The following is a 22,490-nucleotide window of genomic DNA, read 5'->3' as shown; positions in this document are numbered from 1 at the left end:
GATTGAACTTCTACAGCTGCTGAAAACTATGAAAATTTTATCTGTCCCGATCTCTGCTCGCGCTTAAAGCATTCCACCCTCTCGACACCAAAAGGAAGCAAATGACTCTAATAGTAAAAAGAGATTCTTAGAAACGAGCTACGTGAGACGGAAAAAATGTTCTCGAGCAACTAGACGATGTTTAATCTTCCTTGTCTTCCTCATTTCGACCATGAAGATCGCGCAATCGCGTTCTTTTCCTTCGATTTTGCTTCACGTGGACATGATCGCACGTGACATGTAATTGCAATGCTGTCATCGTGATTTACGCCACAATGTCTTCGGTTTTTTTTTTTCGTTAATCTACGATCTTCCTCGCAACTAATTCGTGTCTTTTCGTCGCTGGAGGTGTGAGCGATAAGCCGTGGTACGTTTATTTATGAGTTGTTTCAGTGTTGTAAATTAAATGATGTTATGCTTTGTGAAAGGAACAGGAAATTGTTATGAAAAAATTGTTAATTGTAATACGTTATTGTCCGTGTGTGTGTGTGTTCTTGAAAGACGTAAAAATGTAATATTTTTAGTACGATTTTTAAAGTTGCTAATTTACGTATGAGTTAAAGTAATGTCGTATCTTGTACGTAAGAGATATTGAAGAATTATGGTGATACAATAGAATGCTTGAGTACTAATGCGATTAAACACACCCACGATTTGTCACGTTGCCTTGAAGAATTTGTTCGTCATAAAACAGAAAGGGACATTGTGGTCAATTTATCTTTATCTTGCGGAAAATTATTATTATTATATAAGATGTTTCATCGATAATGAATGTCTATATTATCTGTAATGTCGAATGTAACAAACAGTGATTAATTGTTCTTGAGTAGCTCAACTTGAAACTGGAGTTTTCAAATACTTCGACACATCTCGAAATATAAATTTCTTTTCTTGGTATCTCTGCCCACTTGTGATATTGGAGAAAACAATTACTAATTTAAGAAGCTTCGAACTCAAACTCTAATAGCAACAAAGACCAATAGGAGAATACAGAATTATATTAGAAACCCGTAAAAATGTATAGAAGATCATCTTATACGAAACATTCTGCTGTTCGTTGAGGTAGATTTTCAACCTGAAAAACAGGTGTACGTCTAGTTGTAATTTACTCGAACATGATTATAATTTTCTCTGCTGGAATATGTAATTTAATATATACGATCCTTCAAGTTCCTTCACAAAAAATCAATTATATTCCAGTTAATTACGAAAAGCGTTTTCAATCTAAGTTTTCAGTCAGATGTACGTTAATGAATGGATAAAACGACGAGTCTCCATCATTAAAAGAACCAATGTTCGAGCATGAGACACGATGTTAAACTTCCGCTCGTCGAAATCGCAAGATCAATTAGATCACGTTGAATCGTACACGTGTCTGGATTCGCGATCATTCGCCAGACCGATCGTCTTTATCAGCGCCCACGCAATATTACTTGCCGCTTCAATGACGATACGAATCCTTGAATTCCACCGACGATTTTACCTGGTGTTCGAGTCACGATCAAAATCCGCGAAGAAAAAAGAAGAGGAAAAGAGAGACGTGAATGATTCAGAATTGGTAGCTTCTCGGCACATACACGCGTCTACAACAAGAACACTACCGTTCAAAGATATTCAGATACTCGCAGAAAGATATTCAAAAGTCAATAAGTACAATTCTTGCTCGTTAGTTTATCTTCCACGTGATCTTTCGCATACTTAACGCGCTACCGCCAATCATTGAAACTAAGAGAGGATTTGTCGTGAAGAAGTTCGATATTTCCATATGTAAATATTTCAACTTTGATTTAAACATTTTTCAAAGTTGAAAACCGACCGACCTTTTGTATTTTCTATAAAAGAATGTACGTGTTTTTCTAAAACATTTATTTAATTTCCCTCGTCGAATCGAACGTCTTATTATTTTACGTTAAACATTTCCTCGCGTCTTTAACTTTGATATTTACATAACTACGATATTTACATAAATAATATCGCGTGTACGTTTAAAGGCAAAAATTATATACAGTACGCAGATAGTTGTGTTCGAATACTTTTGAGCAGAAGTGTCTATACTATACGATTGTGTTACGAGGGCGTTGGAAGGAGTGGCCCATTCACGCGTGACACACACGCTCTCGCAACCACGCTTACTCCGCTTACGTTCATTCATAAAAATCACGCCGTTCCTGGAACCAGCTCGCGTCGAGTTTATTACGAGATTCGTAAGACGCGGAAGCGTGATCCAGGTTTGAATCATTGACACTGAATGGAAAGGAGCGATGGTAATCTTTATAGGCATGGAATTTACCTCGTCGTCATGGGTTTTCGTTATGAGAAAACAAGTTTATCCTGTGGATGAATTTTGATCGTCACCGAGATAGAATTTTTGGTGACTGGTGTCTTTGGCGTCTTTTCCCATAGGCATCTCCTGCCTCTTGGATGTCCAAACTGTAACAATGGAGATTATCGAGTGAGTTTTCTTGTTTGTCTTATGAGTGAATGGATTTATTGATCGATCATTCTGATATTTCATGTTGATATAATGAATTATAGGATATAATAATATCATTGATCTGGTAGAAGAGCGATTACATATAAGACATACGTTTTTCTCTATGCAAATCGCGATGTTTATTTTCGTCGATCTCATGTACGTAAGTTATATCGAGCCTAAATCCATACGAGCAGAATTGATTAACATAAGCATCCTCTGGAGCTCGGGAGATACACTTGAAGCGCGTGTTCCGCGGAATCCTGCACGAATCCTACGTATTTAGGGTGGAATGCATTAGGTTAAAAATAATACTCAAAGGATGGAATAATCCAGCCTTATAATACAAATTTTACATTAAGTTTCTGTAGCCATTCGAAGAACTACTTGACCAACTCCGTACCCTAACTACGATACACAGATACGAGTAGATAGATGAACGAATCGTTCGAATCCGATATTTCGGTAGAATATTTCTATACATTATTATCCATTTATAGTTCTTACTTATTAAACGAATTTACAAAAAGCTAGAAAACCACACTCGTATATACAACTAAACGAAATTAATTAATTAATAAAAATTAATTTAAAAAAGCTTGAAAATTATTAGTCCTCTTCCAAAATTACTTCTCGAAATTATGGTTGCCTACTAAAGATTTCTGATTAAAGATTAATAACGAAATTCTCAATACAATACAAGACAATACAAGCAGGTTATTTCGTTTAGACGATGAATCATCGCCTTTTATGCAAACTGTATATATTCTGAATCCTCAACGGAGGTTCGAGTGCAGCAAGAATTCTCTCTGGATCAGAGTGTGCACATCGATTATTCGAATGAATATCTCTTTTATCCGTTACCGTATTGTGAGTCACGGCATAACTTTGCGTTTACGAGGAGCCAGCCGAGGCTACGGTTACGATTTAATGCTCGTTTCACGATTTATTGGCGTGTCATTTCGCTAACAATGAAAAGGACCATAGAGCGGTTCTAAAAACCACTTCAACCGATACCACATTTATCACGTAATTGTACTATTAAAATGTTTCAGACATTAGAATGTTACATGTAATGATTGTCACTCAACAATTTATGGTTCTATGATGAGCTAAATGATACGATAGTGATCCTAATATACTATACATCTCGGTAAGATGTGTATTTTAATGAAAAAGTAAGAAAGTATGTACCTGACAAATAAATTAGATACCGATGTTGTAGATAGAGACTTATTTACAATGAATTTCTCGATAATTGATGCCAGGCGAACAGAGTTTCTTCTTAACGATACGGTAGCTAGCAATTTCTTGAATCATTCTAGTTTTTGCTTATTAAAAGATAATTATTACGTGGTAGAGACGTTTATCCGCTAACGTAGATTATATTTCTTACTACTTCTTACAAATCGAATTACAGGTATGTTCCTTTTATCGCTGTCTTACTACAATATACCAAAGTACAAAATATATGTACTTTTGGACCATTCTTTTAATACCTTTAGGACATTCGTAAAAGTATTTCTCTGATTTGTCGATCATGAAGGAGATTGGAAACAAATTACAGGATATTATTAGGTGAGACGAGAATTATAAAACGTTCGAACAACATCTTTCAAGGGACATTCCAAAAAATAAAATACTAAATAACAGCCAATGATAGTACCTATCCATTTTTATTTCTCTATCCTTTACTCGATGTACGATGAAAGTTACAGAATTTTATTCTCAATTTCTTAGTCAACGAACCTATTCGTTGTGAGAATCAACGAGCAACTTCATCGTCAATGAAATCATAAGATAACAGATCTTATGCATCAATGTTCAATCAAAATTTGCTGTGATTCAGTCAAGAATAAGAGACAATTTTATGTCCAGAAAATTAGCGATGATTCAGTCAGGAATAGGAGATAAGGAAAACGGAAACGCGTACTTACACGCCGGAATATTAATTCCTTTTATTCATCGTGGCTAGATAACTGTATCATGCCGCAATGGAATCACCAGCCAGGTCAGTCCCCCCGACATCACCATCTGTCCCATTTATATTTTTTCAACGTGCGAAATATAGCGGCCCGGCCATCAAACGAGATAATAAAAATCACCTTATTATTTCATATAATTTTTACTCTATTAAACAGCTACATATGAAACACCAATTTCAGCATAATTGTAGAAATATCAAATTATCCTTCAATTTTTGAAACTTATATTTTCTCAGATGTGAATTAATTTAGATATGAATTTCAGAACGTGAATTAACAGTAATATAAATCGAAAATTATAATTTCATATATCAATGAAACGAATGTGTGTTTGTCTGTGTTTGAAATCGTTATTTAAGAAAACCTATTGAATGGAATCTATTTACCTGTTGCAGAACTACCTGTCTCAATTTGGCTACTTACAACCTATCAATCCAACAAGTGGTGGAATTATATCTCAGGATACACTCTCGAAAGCGATCTCGGAATTTCAAGCTTTTGCTGGATTAAATATTACAGGTGAGTCTCGTATTCCGATTGTTTATAAGGTATTTATTAACGTAATAACAAAATATCAAGGAAAGATAGATACCTTTGCTCCTAGAAAAAATTTTCAGTAAGAATTACTGGCACGTCCAATCAAATTTTACGAAAGACATTAGACCGTCGTATAATAACGAAGAAGCCATCTAAAAATAATAATGCGAATAATAGGAAACTAATGTAAGACTACAGCGGACTAATAGTCTACAAATAATTCAATGGAATAACAGAAAAGTGTAAGAATAGTCAAATGGAATGAGCCAAGGATATTTCAGTGGAATAGGAGGAATATAATGGAAGAACGCTGCGGTAAACTGTTCTAAAAATAATTCAATGAAACTGCAGAAAGAAATAATATAAGAATAATCGAATAAATATTCCAACAGAATGTTAAAGAACGAATGCAAAAATATTCCGACAGAAAAGTTCAAGAATAATTCAAAATTAATGCAACAAAACAATCCAAAAATAATTCGATACAGCTGTACGGAAATAATGGAGACGAGAATACTCCGATTGAATAACCCAAGAAAAATTCCAATGGAATAAAAGAAGAAAATAATGCAAAACTATTCCAAACGAAAAGTCTACAAATAATTCGAGATAAATTCAACAGAGTATCCCAAAATTCTGACAAAACTCCACTACACGCTTCTTTCTTCTATCCAAACACCTCGAATCATCTACTCTGTAGTAATCGTACGAATGCAGCAGTCTTAGTCTGTAAATTACCAATTAATTTTTACAAACGTCCTTGCGATCGTACTATATTAAAACTGTAATTGAGTTTAATAGTTGTCGCGAATGAATGAATCATACCAGTGGATGGTATCTGTTCGGTGTCCCTCTGACATTACTATACTGTTTGCTCTGACTCAGAGAAAACCTCGCAGCAAGCTGTAAATTGGCTAGATAGAAGCAATGATATAGATGCGAATGATGTATGCCTCGCCACGCATTATTTCACAGTTCGATCCAAAAAGTAGTTTCCTATACGTCAAAAGACACGCACGTCATGCTTGTTCGTACGAATAATTATTATTCTACCGCGAGCTGAATAGTAAAAAATACTTTCAATTATCAGCCGTGAAGTAATTAAGACCGCAGATAAGAAGCGACGTCACAAGAAAGTGACATGGCTTCGTACAGATAATAAAATGCAGGTACGTGTGACTGTATTAATCTTTGAGGTATTCAGGTAACAGAGGTGTATTAAAAATTAGTAAAAATGGCACATTTTGTACGTTTCATACCATAATTTTCTTGTATACTATAATCGTGGTTTAACTTTGAAAGAAATCTAACTGATCTTATGAGACAGAAGCGAAACTGAAAGAAATCAAACAAAAAGTATAACTGATTAACTATGATTGTCGATTAGTATTATTTGTCCAACCGCAGCCACATTTTTAATCGATCTAATTGTAAATACGTTACCGTATCTTAAAAATTATACTTATTATGTTTTCTATTATAAAGAGTCAAAAAATAATATAAATACAATGTACTTGCAAGTACATATTACAGCCACGAAGTTACGTATCTTAAAGAGGTGACAGACTGCTTTAAATGCACACAAAAGCATGTACATTAGTTGCGTACAGCAATCTACAGCTAGCATTGAAATTATGATAATTTCGTAAAACGATAATACGTCAATTTATCTACATATTAGCCTATATACACTCAGAACTGGAACACAAAATATTTTCAAATGGTATCCACATAGTGCAGAAAATTTTGCAAATACAATACCATAACAATTTAAATCTAAAATATTTTTATATATTTAATTCTATAATTCGCCATTTAATTTAATTTTATTATCAGACTTTATCATTCTATGTGAACGTGCCAAAAATACAAAAATACAATCTTTCTACAATTGCTAAAAACATAAAGGTGTTTTTAACAAAATTAATGTCAATTTTCATCAAACCTTGCGTGATACATTATTCGGAAGCACTTAATCTTCTCTAATATAGCGCTGCTCTATCTCCTATTATTTTTAAATTATGGTTTAGCCCAGTAGTAAGAAACATCCTGTACTTCTAAGAATCGTCTCGATTCATTCTCGGTTCGCAACAAGCAGACAAAACGTACGCTTACATCTCCACGTACTTGTTCGACCGGCTCCGAATAAAGAGCGGATTTTTCAGCGTTTCTAGACCTTGAGAGACCAGACGCCACTTTGACCGATCCGTCTTCTCTGAAAACACGCGATTCGAACCTGCGGACAAAAATCGATGTTGGTAAAAGAGATAAAAAATAAAAAAAAAAGAAACCGTGCCTGTAGCAGGAATTATAGAAAAATGAACGAATAAACATCAGACAATATGCGTGGACGATGAGAATCATTCAACGGGCACCGGCTATTAAAACGAACGAATTCGAACCAATCACTGTCAAGGCTCGAGCCTTAACAGAACGTTGGTCGGCAAATAACGCGACGACGAGGAAAACAAATTACTGCTTCCGGCAAAATTTCAATGGCTGGCCTGGATAAACGCGAGAAAAGCGAGAGTGTGTCGCTGATAAATCGTTATCTGAGATAGATGATTTCTAGAGACTGATAGGACAAGAATTTTGTGATAGCTGATTATTGCGACTAGGATAAATATTCGACTGACAAGCAAGTTACATTGTACAGAGCGATTTTAGTAATTGGGACAGGATATGTGTATATTCCAAGTGAAATTATGGAAAAATTGAAGAGGAAAATTTTCCATTATTTATGTAAACTTCATTGATAGTATCATTTTGATAAGTACATCGATCCACTCGAAGAATATACAATTATATTTCTTCTTTCTTGGCCGGATGAAAATTCTTCTTTTACATCAATCGATTATACGCGCAATAACTGTAAAAATATATTTTTTACGCGGATGTTGGAACGTTTAAAATTTTGTAAAAGCTCGTATAGGAATCGGAAGTAAGTAGTTTGCGTAGTAAAGTCACGAGATGATTCCTTGTGGATAATCGATGATGATGCTGAACGCTGTGACTCAGAGTTCGGAGAAATGCAACAGATTCATTAATGGCGCTTAAAAAGTGACTCACATGATGTGACTGCGACCATGTCATCCGGCCTTTTCCTGATATTAATTACGATTAGAAGTCAATAATCGCGATTTTAATTCTCCGAGATTAGACTCCGTTCTCTGATTTAAATCGATTTTTGTTGGATCAAATTTAATGATTTTAATACATAATATCTGGCATGATATTATACCGAATAAAATTACTATTTGATAACAATGTCTGTCTCTCGATCATTAAAAAAATAGTATCTTTTCTATCAAATCTATCGTATATCGATATATTTTTTCTAACAAAATTGAATTACTTCTCGATAAAATAAAATAACTCAACGTTATCCTGCTATATTTCCCACGTTGTATCAAAGACGTTGTTTATCGATTTGCATAAAAATCCGCTACGCTTACGATCGTTACAATTACAATTGACTTAAAACCATTCTTCTAATTAACACCTCTTACAAATACGTGCATGCTTTTCAAACACCAGTCATCTTTTCGTTTTTTACGACCAACACGCACGTAAACCGATTACATTTTGAAGTAGTCTATAACATTAACTGTTACATGATGTGTTGTTAGACATCATTAAAATTCTTGAATCAAGTGCAATTAAAATAATGAATGTAATTAAAACGGACACAGAACAATGAGACACTAAAGATAAAAGCAGAGTACTGTGAAATATTTGAAGTTGCAGCCAATTTAACATTATATCGCAATAACAAAAGATTTTATAATCACGATCGCAATGTAAATACGTTTTTCAAATGATTTCCTGCGACAGAAAAGACGGAAAACGCTTCTTTCGACGAATTGCCCAAGCAAGGATTGCTAAAGTTTTTATCAGATAATGGAATCTCTGACCAGAACGAGCAATTTGTGACGCAAAAGTGACCGAATTCATCGATTATTACGAAATCCAGGTAAAAGTCACGTCATATTTCACAGAGAAAGGATTTCACTTAGCTCAGGTACCCGTGATATTGCATCGATTCGATTTAAAACGAATCGTATGAATTAGATTGGACAATAAGAACGGGAGAAATTTCTATTGTGAAACAGGAACAAGAAAAAGCGAGATTTAGAAAGAAATCGTATATGTAACTAGAAAATCGTGATTTTATAACGTCAACATCAATGAACTAACCATTGACGTTTATATAAAGAAACACGTCAAGAGATAATAAAAATAACGCAGGTAAAATATCAATGAGCTGTCGATATTAAATCGAAATGAATTTCCAAATAAAATTCAATCAAATGAAAAAAAGAACAAAATACGTACTAATTAATTTTCACTATCTTTTATTGTATTTTCTTCGCTTTTGCAATTACACGTACGATTTGATTGTTAACAGGAAATTAAATCGAATAAAATACTAAAATCAAGTTTCTTCTCATTAAAGGAGAATATCCTGGAAAATAGAAAAAAATGAAATGGTGGCTTTTAACCAAGCCAAGCATTGGAAGTGTCCATTCGATGGATACAAAGTAAAATACGAAGGTAAACGGAAGAATGATCTAACTGTTAAATTGTACGCTACTAATGGGAGTATTATGCGGGATGAAACAGTGTTTATTGACAGCAATCTTCTGGCACGCGTTCAACGAATCCAGAACTTCCTACTTACTAAATATTCGCTGGATATTGCCAGCCTTGTCCCTTTATTAGTCGCGGCAAATTAAGTCCTGCACACGTAACAAATACGTTAGAAAAAGGAAGAAGCGAGTGCTAAATACATTTCGTAAGAAGTCGTCCAGTAGAAGCGAGAAAATTCGCGTGAAATCGATTTGCGTTCGACGTAATCGCGTGTTTTCGTGTTATTGCACGGCTCAGGAAAGAAACGTACTCTCCATTAACGATTAGACCGAAACGTCGTGAAGAAAAGAGAAAATTTTAGAAACGCGAGTTTTGTTGCTTTTTGATAATTGGAGATGTGCTTGACGAAAGCAATTTGTCTTGTTTAATCGATCTTTCTTTCGTCGTCGGTTATCTCAAACAATATTTTAAGATTAATGCAACGATATATTTGGAAATAAATTTTAAAATGACTGCTAGATTGTTGTAATTTTTGTTAACATCATATAAATCATATATATATATGTATTCTATTCTACCTTTTTCAAATCTGAGTGAATTATTTGTACTGATTTTATTATTATTCTAATGAATGATAATGGTATTGATAAAGCGTGGAACGAGTTAGAAAATTTACAGAGAAATTGCAATATATTTATTGCAAAAATCTTATCGTAAATATTTTTATAATTTTATAATGGAGCGAACAAAGTAATCCAATCTTAAATCATCAGAGGCAAGACTCCAAACTGAGAACAAAAAAAAAATGAAGAGTATATTGGATAAAATAAGAAGAATGTTCCAATGATACATATTCGATCTTCCTTCAACACGTTTACACCAAAATAAACAACTTGATCATTCGTAACTGTTGATTATTCACATCGATTTGCACGATCTTCCAGCTAATATACCACGATTTCTACGCAGAGAAGTATTAATAAACGTACATACAACCTGCAGTCGCGTGCCCAATGCAAAGTAGTGACTTGTTTGCACGTGACACGAGATAGCTAAAGCTCGTCGCACACTTGATCGAATCGCGTTTTCAAACCTGATTAAACAAGTAATCTGTTAATTAACTATTCGGATTCGATATAGTCCCTGTTGCTATGTATTAAATTCTGCCGTATGAAACGTTTGATTTTTGATGATTCGTGCTTCGTTAAATTCTAAAAAATACTGATACGTTCATAGAGATATTAGGATTGTAACATGTTCTCCATTTATGTGACAAATATAAAAATGCAACGAATTTATATTGCGATATTAAATATTACGTTATAATAATTACAATATTTATATTACAAAATTAAGATTATGTACGAACAAAAATAAAATAAAAAATGTCCAGTTTTATAACAATATACATATACCATAGCTATAGAAAAATAGAGATATTAAAAAAGAGATTGATAGAATGAAATCGGATATTCCATATATTAGAATGATTAATAATGTAATTGATTAATCGATTCGATCGAACAGCATGATCCGATTAAGGTTTATTTCGGATTTGCTCGGAACGTACGAGTAGCTTAACGTCCTCGCATGCTCTTTGTACTATGCATATATGCGTTTACGTCACGTTGATGCATATGCACCATGATACAAGAAAACACATACATACGAACGAATGATCGTAAATAGGTAGCACGGAACGTGCATGGTCGAGCGATCGATATATGTAGCTACGAATCCTACGAACTGAACTGAACCTACATTCGACGCAGCCTTGATGCGAAACAAATAATGGAAGTGTGTTTGATATATGGCAAAATGTTGCTTTCCTTGAAAAGATCGAAACTGATTTCTAACTAGAATTGGATTAAATATTATAACCATATAATAAAGTTATGGTTTCAAATGGAAGAGTATCTGATTATCAGAGCGAAATTAGTACTTATATCTGCCTCAAAACTGGAAAAATTTAAGTAATCGTAAGAAGATACGATGAGATATCGTTCAACTTGATATTTCGTACGACGGAAGAGTAACTAATTTCTCTTTTATTGAACTTGCAATTATTGATAAAAAAATTCTTTTTTTTTCAGGTGACTTCGACGATGAAACATTTAAGTTAATGGCATTACCGAGGTGTGGCGTTAAAGACAAAGTTGGTCCTGGCTTTGGAAGATCGAAGCGATACGCTCTTCAAGGTAAATAAAATTAAAAATAGCACTCTAATTTTAAGATAAAACAAGTATTGTCACACTGTAAACTCTTATCATCCATTTAATTAGTACTTTCACTGTTATAAGAAGAAAACAAGTACAAAACATTCAGTGTAAATAATTAATTTTAATTTGATGAAAAAAGAAATTGGAACATTAAAACGTGTTTCTCTTTCACGAAAGACGAACGATAAAAATCACTCTGTTTAATCAAATCAAAGTCCACTAGAATATTTTCAACAGAGTTTGTGACATAACGTTGGATTGATTTCTTGATTATCTAATCAATTGATGTTGTAACAAAATTACATAGGACTTATCATGTTGCATCTGATGTCGTTAAAGTAAAATACCATCAATATTTTAATAATAAAATTAGTGTCAAAATTGGATAACAGTATTTGTTGGATCTAATTTATCAAGAACATCTTTCAAATTTAAATATTAAAATTTGGAACAATTCAAAATACACTAAACATTCAAAGTAGAACATTATATTCTTGTGGAATATGTTTATTAATATTTATATGTTATTGCACTTTTTACGTTTAAAATTTATTACAAAAAAAAATAATATTGAAATTCTGAGAATAATTTAAGCAATTAATTTCTATGGGGAAAAGATTATAAAGAAATACTGAAATTGACTGCAAATACTGGAAGTTGACAGAAATTTAAACGATTATTCAAGTGACGGAATCTGTTCGTGATTTAGTCTTACTTTTAACTTCCTGCCTCATTATCCTCAATGTGAAATCACTCACCCTAAACAGGTTATACGCGCCTGTGTAGTAGCTATTTGTTGAGCGCTCCGAATGCACTTTTTATACACCAAAATTGTTCCAGATGCATTTCCGAGAAGGCTATACGTCAGAGTGTTTACTATTAAAAACGAGGTCACTATAATCAGAAATTTCATCAGCAAGATGTCATTCAATCTTTTAAGGGAAAATTCTTATAATCGTTTTCATATCTAGTATTATGGTTACATCTTACCTTCTTGCTTTTATCAATTATTTGCATATTATTTAGTTAATTTCCTCAAAATGAAATACAAAAGCTGGACAAAATTTCAGTAAGAATTAGGATAGGCAACCTTGTCGAGTTTTCAAGGAAAACCAAATCACTGGCCAAAGTGTTATAATATCCTGTGTATTCTCCGATAATTAAAACAATTTTAATGTCCAATTTAGCAAAAAACCCTCCACAAGGAAAATAGTAATGAAGATGAATTCTGAAAATTCAAAACGTTATTATGCATGTGATGCTGAAATGATTAAATTACCACACAATAGAATTGCATATTATTATAAGATTACTATTCTGTACCCTCGTTCCATTCTAAAATGGCGAGTTAAAATAACACAATTTTCACACAAGGAAACAGAACTCCTTGGGCTTTGCAGCTAAACGACGGATTTTTATATAAATTCATATTTTTATTAGAAAGTAATTAAGTAATACCATAACGAGTCTTCTACTTTGGAAATGTTATATATCGCTGCATGTTACGCGTATACTGTGCACTTTCGCACTTTTAAATCCTCCATGAACGCATAAAAATCCGCAGTCTATTAAGTCTATTTATCACCAAGTCATGCTAATTGTCCTTTGACCACGAGTCACGCTAACTACCACTGATCATAGACTTTGCGTGAACCTTCCCATAAACCATGACTCCAGCTACATATCTAATTAACCGCAACCCATAAGGCATTCCGTTTCCTTTTCATTGACCGATTCTTCTCGGAAGAAAGTGACCGGCGCTTGATTCACCGTTTCGCTCGTCCAATCATGCCGACACACGACCTGTAGAAGTATAATTCACTTGGGAAATAATTGAGATTCGATCGATCCTAACCGTGACTTTGAACCTCGCGCGAACGTTTCTCGTTTCAGTGAACTCACGGGCGACAAGATCACCGATGCGTGCATCCTATGGAACTCAATCGCATAACAGGTTCCCTAGTTTTGACCCACTAGCTGTGATCGCGATCGATATGGATCAACAATTCCATTCGACCCGAATACTCGAGTACAGTGGAACCTCGACTATACTTGCGCTGTGTTTATACAAATTAATGTTCAATTTCAGAAAACTTTTATATCCTCTGTCGTAAGCGTTGTACAATACATTTTCAAATTTCATCAACACTGTAATGAAACATCCACTGTAATGATTATATATGTATATTGATATTTGAGATCAATTCAATCACGGGAAGAAAACATGAGTACATTTTTGTTGATTTTTGTTTTACTTTGTGATTAGAAAGGAATAGTTCAATACGAAATAGATAAAATTGAAAATATATTGAAACATATAGTTGACGAAATCGTGTAGAATCTTAGACAGAAATATAACTGTTGAGATAAACAACGTTTGAACATTCTGATGGGAGCAATGATATTTTAGGAATATTAAGAGAATAGAAAAATGTACGTTTAACTCTGTAACAGTAGAATTTTTATAACAATACTAAATTTTAAAACTGCTGTGAGCAGTTATTCTCTCGTAGCCTTCATATGTGATCATCAGTTTGTACTGAAAATAAATTCTGTGCGTTAAACAAGGACCAATTAAACGTAACGCGGAAACAACCGTTCGACTTTATTTTTACAAACGTCAGCTGCTATTATCCGAATTAATAAAAAAGCAAAAATTGGAAGCTAGCAAACTTCTGTTATCGAAACTACTCATTGCCATGCCAGTCTGTTCGAATCTGTTTTGTCCCTCGGTCTGGTTGAATACGCGAGATTCTACTGTATTTCAAAATGGGACCATTTATGAACGTTATTATTAGAGAAACTCGTTTCGGTGAACGAACAGATTATAAAAGAAAGAAAAAAGATATAAATAACGAAGGATATAAGCTTCGATGAGTTTTGCTCTTTAATCACGGAGATGTCGCTATTTGACCTTGGTCCATAGAACCTTGATGTTGGATCCGTCGTTTGTAGAAAATAACAGATTGGTAGTGCGATGACGAGGCGATCTGTTCGATAATAAGCTTCTCTTAATAATCGCGAGTGCATTAGTTATTCTCTCAACCAGTATATTTCTGACTCTGAAAATAGAGTAAGTAAGTACAAAGTTCTTCTCCTTTGATGAATGTTTTGATTTTTGAGACACATTACGATGATTAAGGGGTGAATCAGCTTACTTGGTAGGAAAAATGCTGGATTACTAACGAATGAACTGTGAAACGACGTTTTGATGATTCGTAGAATAGATTAGATATACCGAAAACGAATAAAAACGCGGAAGCTTTTCGGGAATTTAGTATCATCGACTCCTCTCGTGCTAGCACCCTATGTGTTCGTGGCAGATGCTTATGTTTAAAAATAAATCGTTGCACAAGGAATAAATAAGACGGTAGTGCAATGATTGCCACACATAGAAGCAATCGTTACATAAAAAGAAGTTATAGACTTGCCAAGATGATGCTCGTAAAAATTAAAATGATCGAAGGTCATCATAAGTCTGCTGATGGAATGTTTTGTATATTTCGTAGCAAGTCGATTTTCGAAAAATCTCAAGACATCTCTAAACATTATAAAACTATTTTATAGTTTTAGAATTTTACAATTCTAGGTCAAATAGAGAATTTGTTAACATTAATAACTTATGACTTAACAGTAATGATATTATTTTGATTGTGATAATTTAAGAAATATAAATACATGGTAAGACTCCGAAAAAGAAAAACAGAAAAATATAAAGATTAAGAAAAAAAATGGAAGAATGCTATTGAACTGCACATTGATAACAAGACAAATATTTTTCGAATTCCTTAATGCATCGTCACTATTGCTTCCTTTGTTACAGGCTCAAGATGGCGTGTGAAGAAACTGACGTACAAGATCAGCAAGTATCCGCGAAATTTGCCACAGCACAAAGTCGACGACGAGCTGAACAAGGCGTTCAAAGTATGGTCTGAATATACAGATCTCGTTTTCATCCAAAAAAAGTCGGGCCAGGTGAGTCAAATAATATTTACCAAGGTTTTTCACGATCGTGAGTAAGGAAAAAAAGAAGGAACAAAGAATAGCGCTCTTTTAAAAGACTTGCAGCTAAAATCTGACGCTAACAATGCGTACGTTGTTACTGATGGCAGCTTTGGTATACTTTTAACTAAGTTGCTTGTTTTTCATGGAGTCATCTGTGATTTCACTCGTAGATTTTCAACGTCACTGCAACTTGGCCAACGCCATAAAATATAGCCATACGTTAAAATATAATGTCATAATATGTGTCATTAAAGATACACTTGATCAATTAGCAGATTAAATTAAATTGAGGATTAATTTGAAATTGTCTTTTGCTTATACATCTCAGCTTTCCACTTACTTTTCTACTCTAGAAGAACTCATAATCAAACCAATTTCGTTTCTAATGGAACTAATTTTGTTTCTAAACTGAAATTAGAACTCATCAAGAAAGATCAAAATAGTCTATTTACTATAAACATTCTATCTATATAGGTCCACATTGAGATTAGATTTGAGAAAGGTGAACACGGAGACGGAGATCCTTTCGACGGACCTGGTGGCACTTTGGCTCACGCTTATTTCCCCGTATACGGTGGTGATGCCCATTTTGATGATGCAGAGCAATGGACCATCGACAGTTTCCGTGGCACGAATCTCTTCCAAGTAGCCGCTCACGAGTTTGGTCATTCCCTCGGATTGAGCCATAGCGACGTTAAGGCTGCTCTAATGGCACCCTTCTATCGCGGCTACCAACCTTATTTCCAGTTAGATGACGATGATATTCAGGGTATCCAGGTAAATATCGTAACACTCAATTGAGTCAAAGACTAATTTTTATGGCTTTCGCTGTAAGGAAATGGTTAACTGTATTATGAAAAGTTTTATTTCTATTTTTTTTAATAATATAATATCCTGTATTGTTGTCTATAACATAGGATTTAAAAACACATCTCGTGTACTTTAAAACACTATAAATATAGAATGACTTTCAAATTCCAAATTCTTATTTCGAGTAATAATTACAAGCTAAATTAAACTGAATTTGGTATAAAGGTTTCCTCTATTTCTGCGCTCGTCATTGTAAAAAAACTCGATGAAGAAAATTTTGGAACCAGAAATGTATGATAGTGGTGTTTATAACTTTACCTTAGGCTTTGTATGGAAAAAAATCGGCAAATAGTGGTGGCATTCCAACTGGACCGAGGTATGGAACCACTACTGCGTCACCACCCAGCGAAGAAGACTCCGAGCTCTGCACGGATCCGAAAGTCGACACGATGTTCAATTCTGCAGAGGGGCATATGTATGCGTTCAAGGGTACGTATTCATTCGAATTATTGCTAAAAAAAAAAAAGGTAACTATACAAAGAGGGACAAAAAACGATGACGATATATCGTGTCTCATTTTTTAAAAACAATCGCAAGACTTAGAAAAACATAAGTAAATCAGAAATTGTTTCAAGGAAAAGTAATATAGAAAAACGAAAGAGAGAGAAATCTATATAGCAATAAATAATAATTTGAATTACAGGTGACCGTTACTGGAGATTAACCGCGGATGGTGTAGCAGTCGGCTATCCTAAGCTCATTTCACACTCATGGAAAGGACTACCAGGAAACATAGACGCTGCATTTACATACAAAAATGGAAAAACTTATTTCTTCAAGGTACAAGAAGCGTCTAACCATCTAAATTATACATACAGTGATACAGATAGGTTTCAAGATCACATCCGGATAAAAATAAAATAAGAATATAAATGAATAAATATGGGAGGAATAATCCATAAATGAATCGTAGGGATAAAAATAAATTATGTTGGTGCAGGGCTCGAAATATTGGAGATACGTAGGCAAGAGAATGGACGGAGATTACCCGAAGGAAATCAGCGAAGGTTTTACAGGAATTCCAGATAATATCGACACTGTGACTGTTTGGACCGGAAACGGCAAGATTTACTTCTACAAGGGCGCCAAATTCTGGAGATTTGACCCTGCTCAAAAACCACCCGTGAAGAACACCTATCCAAAACTGATCTCAAACTGGGAAGGTATCCCAAATAATCTTGATGCCTCGATCGTTTATCGTGGTTATACCTATTTCTTCAAGGGAGATGCTTATTATCGATTCAATGACAGAACCTTTTCCGTAAGTACTTAAAAATGGCATACTTATTTTTGTACAAATTTTACAGAACATCAATATCAAAGACTGCATGATTTCTTTATTGAAATCTTTAGTTTTGAACCATGAAAATTAATTCAAGTCACCAATAGATTGTGAATGTACAATAGTCTTCGACTTAATGTTCTAAAATCATAGAAATCATAAAAATCATATTTCCATAACTTGAAATTGAAAACGAAAGAAGCACAATACCTTTGATTAAGCTATGTTAAACGTTGTGTAGGTGGATGTTGCTGATCCAGCATTCCCTAGAGCGACGGCGTATTGGTGGTTCGGGTGCAGATCAGCCAACAAGGGAACGTTAGGTAATGTCCAATGGCTTCACGAAAATCCCGAAGATATATTTCCGCATGCTGGCATCCTCACGCCCGATGATGGTGACCATGATAATGACAACGATGAGGTCGGAGACATCATTTTAGATGCAGGTACTAAAGCTTCATTCGAGTCAAACCAGATTCTTACCTCGTCACAGAGAAGTTTCACAGTATCCACTTCATTATGATCAGAGTACTATTTTATGTGAAAATGTATATATGTAGAAATTTAAACATTATAATAAACTCTTATTTATTTGTAGAAAGAAAATTTTGAACAATAGATCAGATTGGTACATTTAAATTTTGCTATTATTATATCTAATATATTACTTAATTATTATTGAATTAACGCTATATTTTTTATGTTATCTCTTTATTTAAAGTTTCTTTCTAAATTAAAATTCAGATTATAGTTATTTGAAAAAAGTTTCAAGTATTATTATACATATTCTTAATAGATTAAAATGTAAATATATTTCGTTTGTTGTATCCAATTTACAGTTATCATAGTTTGATATTTTTCCAAAATTAATATTGATAAAATTGTACTGTGATCCGGATATAAATAGTTGATGATATGAATAGATTTATGATGTGGATAGTTGAAACTTCGAACTTATATCACTGCCATATATGGACTTAAAGCTGTGATAATTAAACTGTGAATACATAAAAGCAGAAAAGACGAGGATACAGCGTTTGGTGTCTCGAACACCTGGCTATTACATACTTAGGGCTTCTAATCATCGAAGAAATTTGTGCATACAATAAAGTATAACGAACACAGTTTCACAATTCAGAATGAAAAAATATTTTTTCGAAAGTATAACATAAATTCAACAGCTGAGTTTTTATAGAAGTCTTCCACCATTCAAGAGACCAAAATATAATATAACATACCATAGAATATTTCACAACCTATGTTTCAATCCATAGCCTTACAATTTAAAGTCACACTCGTTATTTATTCTCTCATTTTATTCGCAAATTATAATTCAAATATAATACACAGATCTTATCCATAAATATCAAGACAATTGGTTAAAATGTAAATTATAAGCGATAGATACATAGATAAAAGCGAACACGAATATTTCAACGTTCATAAATTTGCACAAACTTCTCCGATGAATATGATATTTAAGAATATGGTGGTCATTTTAATTTGGGTATTTCATGGTGGTAGTACTAACATTAAAATCGAATAATAATCCAAGTTGGTATAACCAAATATCATTGGATCTGCGACATCATGGTACATACAACATATGATTAATCTGCTAACAAATAGAAGTAAGATCGCTTTAATACATCGTAAATTATTCATTTTTACTAACTTTTCATTAAATCATATTTATACATTGATAGAAATTCTAGCATTTTTTAATTATTGTTTGAACAATAACGAAATATATACATTGCTACTTTAAGGTTTTTATAAATATTAATGCAACAGTAATTTTATTAAAAAGTAATTATAAAACACAAATCTAATAAAATTTATTTCCAAAATGTAGTAAAATACTATGGATCCTAAATTTTTAAAATCAGTTTTTGTTATGACAAACATCTTTTTATTATCAGGAAGTTCAATTTTTATTGTCAAAAATTAAATTATTTTATTTCTATCAACGTGAAAAATTATCATTTAGTCTCACTCCTTTCAACTTAGGATGACTTCTATAAACTGTGGGTTAACTCTACAATTGACAGTTATTTAAATTCCCGCAAAATTCAATTACATTTTATTAAATTTGATAAAATTTACATTAAATATAAGAGTAAAACAACAACATTGATTAAATATTACTTCCTCTAAATAAACAACAAACAAATAAAAATGTAATCTAATAATTAATAAACTTTATTAAGATACCGAAAGTCATCCTAAGGTTTTATCCACGCACGAATACATTTCCTATTGTCCCGAACTTTGAACAAATTGTTATATAGAAAAATCATTTCGTGAATTATATCCGCGTGCTTTCCGAAGCCCAGAGTATTTACTAGCCAGGCGGATAAAAATGAGGTTTTATATATCCGTTAAAAACATCAAATAAAAGAAATAGAGAAAATAGTACCTTTATGCCGGAAAAGGAGTAAATATCGTGAAATATCGTCTGTCACCGTCACCGGACCCAGTTTGCTGGAAACAGTAAATATTACAATATTAAGCTTTCCCTACTTGTCACGTTTTTCTTTCTCCTATTACTATTTTGTTGCTTATTCACGTCAGTGCATTTGTCCGCATATTACTTCTAGTTTACTTATTTAGTCAAGTACCTTCTCTCTTTATATGTCTCCTTCTTCTATCTATTTTATATCTCGTACATTCTTATTCCAATTCAAACTTGAATCAATTTGTGCATCATATTACCTAACACTCACGCCATTCTCTTTTTCATTGGATATCTTGTCCCTGCATATCTTTTGTTTCACTAACATTTTTAGCAGTGTTACTATTTGAAGCAGAAGTAACGCCGTTTTGAATTGCTTCTAGGCACATGAAAAGCTATGCAAAACGATTTATTAATGTTGCTTTCAACAGCTTTAAACAATTTTACGGATAAAATAGTACTCACCGAACTCTTAAATCAGGCCTGTCAACATCAACTCTAGGCGCCAAAACACTCTTTCTGTTTTATTTCTGTACTATAATAATGGCTGTCATGAAATGTATACGCGCGAAATTTTAAACGCAAAGTGAGAGAAAGTGTGAAGAGCTCCATCTGTAGACAGGCCTGTGAAATTAAGTCACTTTGTCGCATGATAATACAGTCATAATAATGCACGAATTTTTCGCGAAGGATGTATCACAGCACGAACACATAAGAATATACGTGTGTTAATACGCACGCATACATAAAAGCACGAATCTCTGCGCAAGCGTTTAAAACAAACAAGTGCATGATAAAACTATACGGAGGATGGTTACGTTGTTTGGAACTTAATCTATCGTAGGACAGTATCTCCTTCTTTCCCTCTCTGTAACTAAAAGATGAATCTGCCCTCCCGCCAAAGAATCCTTATTTCCATTTCCTAAACTTTTTTCTTTTTTCCCTTTGAAATTTTTTCCGTATTTCTAAACACAGATACACACCACACATGCACGTTCTTTTGTTGATCTCTTATACACGTACACAAGTATCTGCACGAGTATTGTGCTTTTAGTTCTAATAATTTTGTTTTACACGAAATCATTTGGTATAGGGCATGTTGTATTCTCGTTTCCTTTTGCACCAACCTTATTTTTTATCTTCGGGTTGATTTCTTTTGGTAAAGTCTATGTGGAAGTTGCTATATTTAACGCTCTGCATTCTATAATGTTTATTCTTATAGTATATTTTTCTCTAAAAAATAAGATTAAGAATAAGAAATGTAAGATCTCCTTATCTTCTTTTAATGAAATTTGAAGGATTAAAATTCTATATAAAAAGTAGATTATTGAAGCAAAGAAGATATATATATATATGTTAAAAATAAATATTAATTTAAAATTAATTTACCTTAATTCGTAAAGATTTTTGTGCATAAAAGGATAGAGTCGTTCACTTTTTATAAATATCACTATATTCATAAATATCCTGTAAAGTAAAATAAATTTATAATGTTATAGCATCAATAATTTTAATTAACTTTTTTGGATAAATTTGTATTTGTCTTTTTTGTAAATTGCATAACTACCTCACATAAGTAAAAATAAATATTACAAAATTTATAATTAGCAGAGTGAGTAGCTTTCCATGACAAGATTTATGTTTTCAATTAAGTTATATTTATTACAGCTATCAGAATTTCTTCATTTTAAATGATTTCTCCAACACGATTTCTCGATTTTTGTTAAAGCACAGTTTTTGTTTAACACAAAAAGTGCAAATTACAATTTATTCCCTCAATGTTAATCCTAAATGATAGTATACCACAATTTTCAAATACAAATTTTTAAAAGGATAAATTTCCAAAAGCACAAAAATCTTGAGACTTAATGAACGATCTCATGTATTGATAACTTACTAAATAGAAAATGCACTGTCGAAATTGGCTATTCGACAGCATATGATGCTGAAAAATTTCGAGGCGAACGAACACGGGGATTGCGTTTTACGCACGGTGACGAGCAGTCACAGTCCCATTAACCCGAGAAAAACTCGC

General features: G+C 33.2%; 2 protein-coding genes across 19 annotated transcripts in view; one reads left to right on the top strand and one right to left on the bottom strand.

Moving 5' to 3' along the window:
• The window catches only part of LOC122571303 (matrix metalloproteinase-14), a 40,324-nt gene that overhangs the window by 15,435 nt on the left and 2,399 nt on the right, over positions 1–22,490 (top strand). For 2 of the 4 annotated variants that reach the window (XM_043734881.1, XM_043734883.1), the window contains exons 2-9: positions 4,893–5,016; positions 11,718–11,822; positions 15,667–15,818; positions 16,323–16,625; positions 16,982–17,147; positions 17,362–17,498; positions 17,659–17,979; positions 18,242–18,323. In XM_043734881.1, coding sequence (XP_043590816.1) covers positions 4,893–5,016; positions 11,718–11,822; positions 15,667–15,818; positions 16,323–16,625; positions 16,982–17,147; positions 17,362–17,498; positions 17,659–17,979; positions 18,242–18,323 — 1,390 coding nt within the window. Of the gene's footprint in view, positions 1–4,892; positions 5,017–11,717; positions 11,823–15,666; positions 15,819–16,322; positions 16,626–16,981; positions 17,148–17,361; positions 17,499–17,658; positions 17,980–18,241; positions 18,447–22,490 lie in introns of all 4 variants that reach the window. The other 2 variants (XM_043734879.1, XM_043734880.1) reach the window with 1 other exon arrangement.
• On the bottom strand, positions 1,675–21,812 carry LOC122571305. Of its 15 annotated transcripts, none has more exons than XM_043734889.1 (5): positions 16,189–16,256; positions 15,939–16,037; positions 12,602–13,071; positions 7,150–7,270; positions 1,675–2,469 (listed from the first exon to the last, which is right to left on the bottom strand). In XM_043734889.1, the coding sequence occupies exons 3-5, from the start codon at positions 12,754–12,756 to the stop codon at positions 2,350–2,352; spliced, it is 396 nt and encodes a 131-aa protein (XP_043590824.1). In that variant the 5' UTR covers positions 12,757–13,071; positions 15,939–16,037; positions 16,189–16,256; the 3' UTR covers positions 1,675–2,349. The 15 variants fall into 15 exon arrangements, 6 of the variants coding, with proteins under 6 accessions (XP_043590824.1, XP_043590820.1, XP_043590823.1 ...); XR_006318020.1 differs by lacking the exons at positions 1,675–2,469; positions 7,150–7,270; positions 12,602–13,071; positions 15,939–16,037; positions 16,189–16,256 and adding exons at positions 16,538–16,676; positions 16,977–17,170; positions 18,211–18,449; positions 20,420–20,484; positions 20,622–21,812; XR_006318027.1 differs by lacking the exons at positions 1,675–2,469; positions 7,150–7,270; positions 12,602–13,071; positions 15,939–16,037; positions 16,189–16,256 and adding exons at positions 16,538–16,676; positions 16,977–17,170; positions 18,211–18,449; positions 20,420–20,484; positions 20,716–21,812.

Source organism: Bombus pyrosoma, linkage group LG10, assembly GCF_014825855.1.
Source record: "Bombus pyrosoma isolate SC7728 linkage group LG10, ASM1482585v1, whole genome shotgun sequence".
Classification (NCBI taxonomy): domain Eukaryota; kingdom Metazoa; phylum Arthropoda; class Insecta; order Hymenoptera; family Apidae; genus Bombus; species Bombus pyrosoma.
This window is presented reverse-complemented; position numbering and strand designations above follow the sequence as displayed.

Excerpts from the sequence above, each read along its gene's own strand:
- LOC122571305 (XM_043734889.1), bottom strand. The coding sequence starts at position 12,756 with ATGAAATTTCTGATTATAGTGACCTCGTTTTTAATAGTAAACACTCTG. Across the intron at positions 7,271-12,601 it reads GCGCGTATAACCTGTTTAGG|GTTCGAATCGCGTGTTTTCA; the intron begins GTGAGTGATTTC and ends TTTTGTCCGCAG. Across the intron at positions 2,470-7,149 it reads TCGAACAAGTACGTGGAGAT|TTTGGACATCCAAGAGGCAG; the intron begins GTAAGCGTACGT and ends CCATTGTTACAG.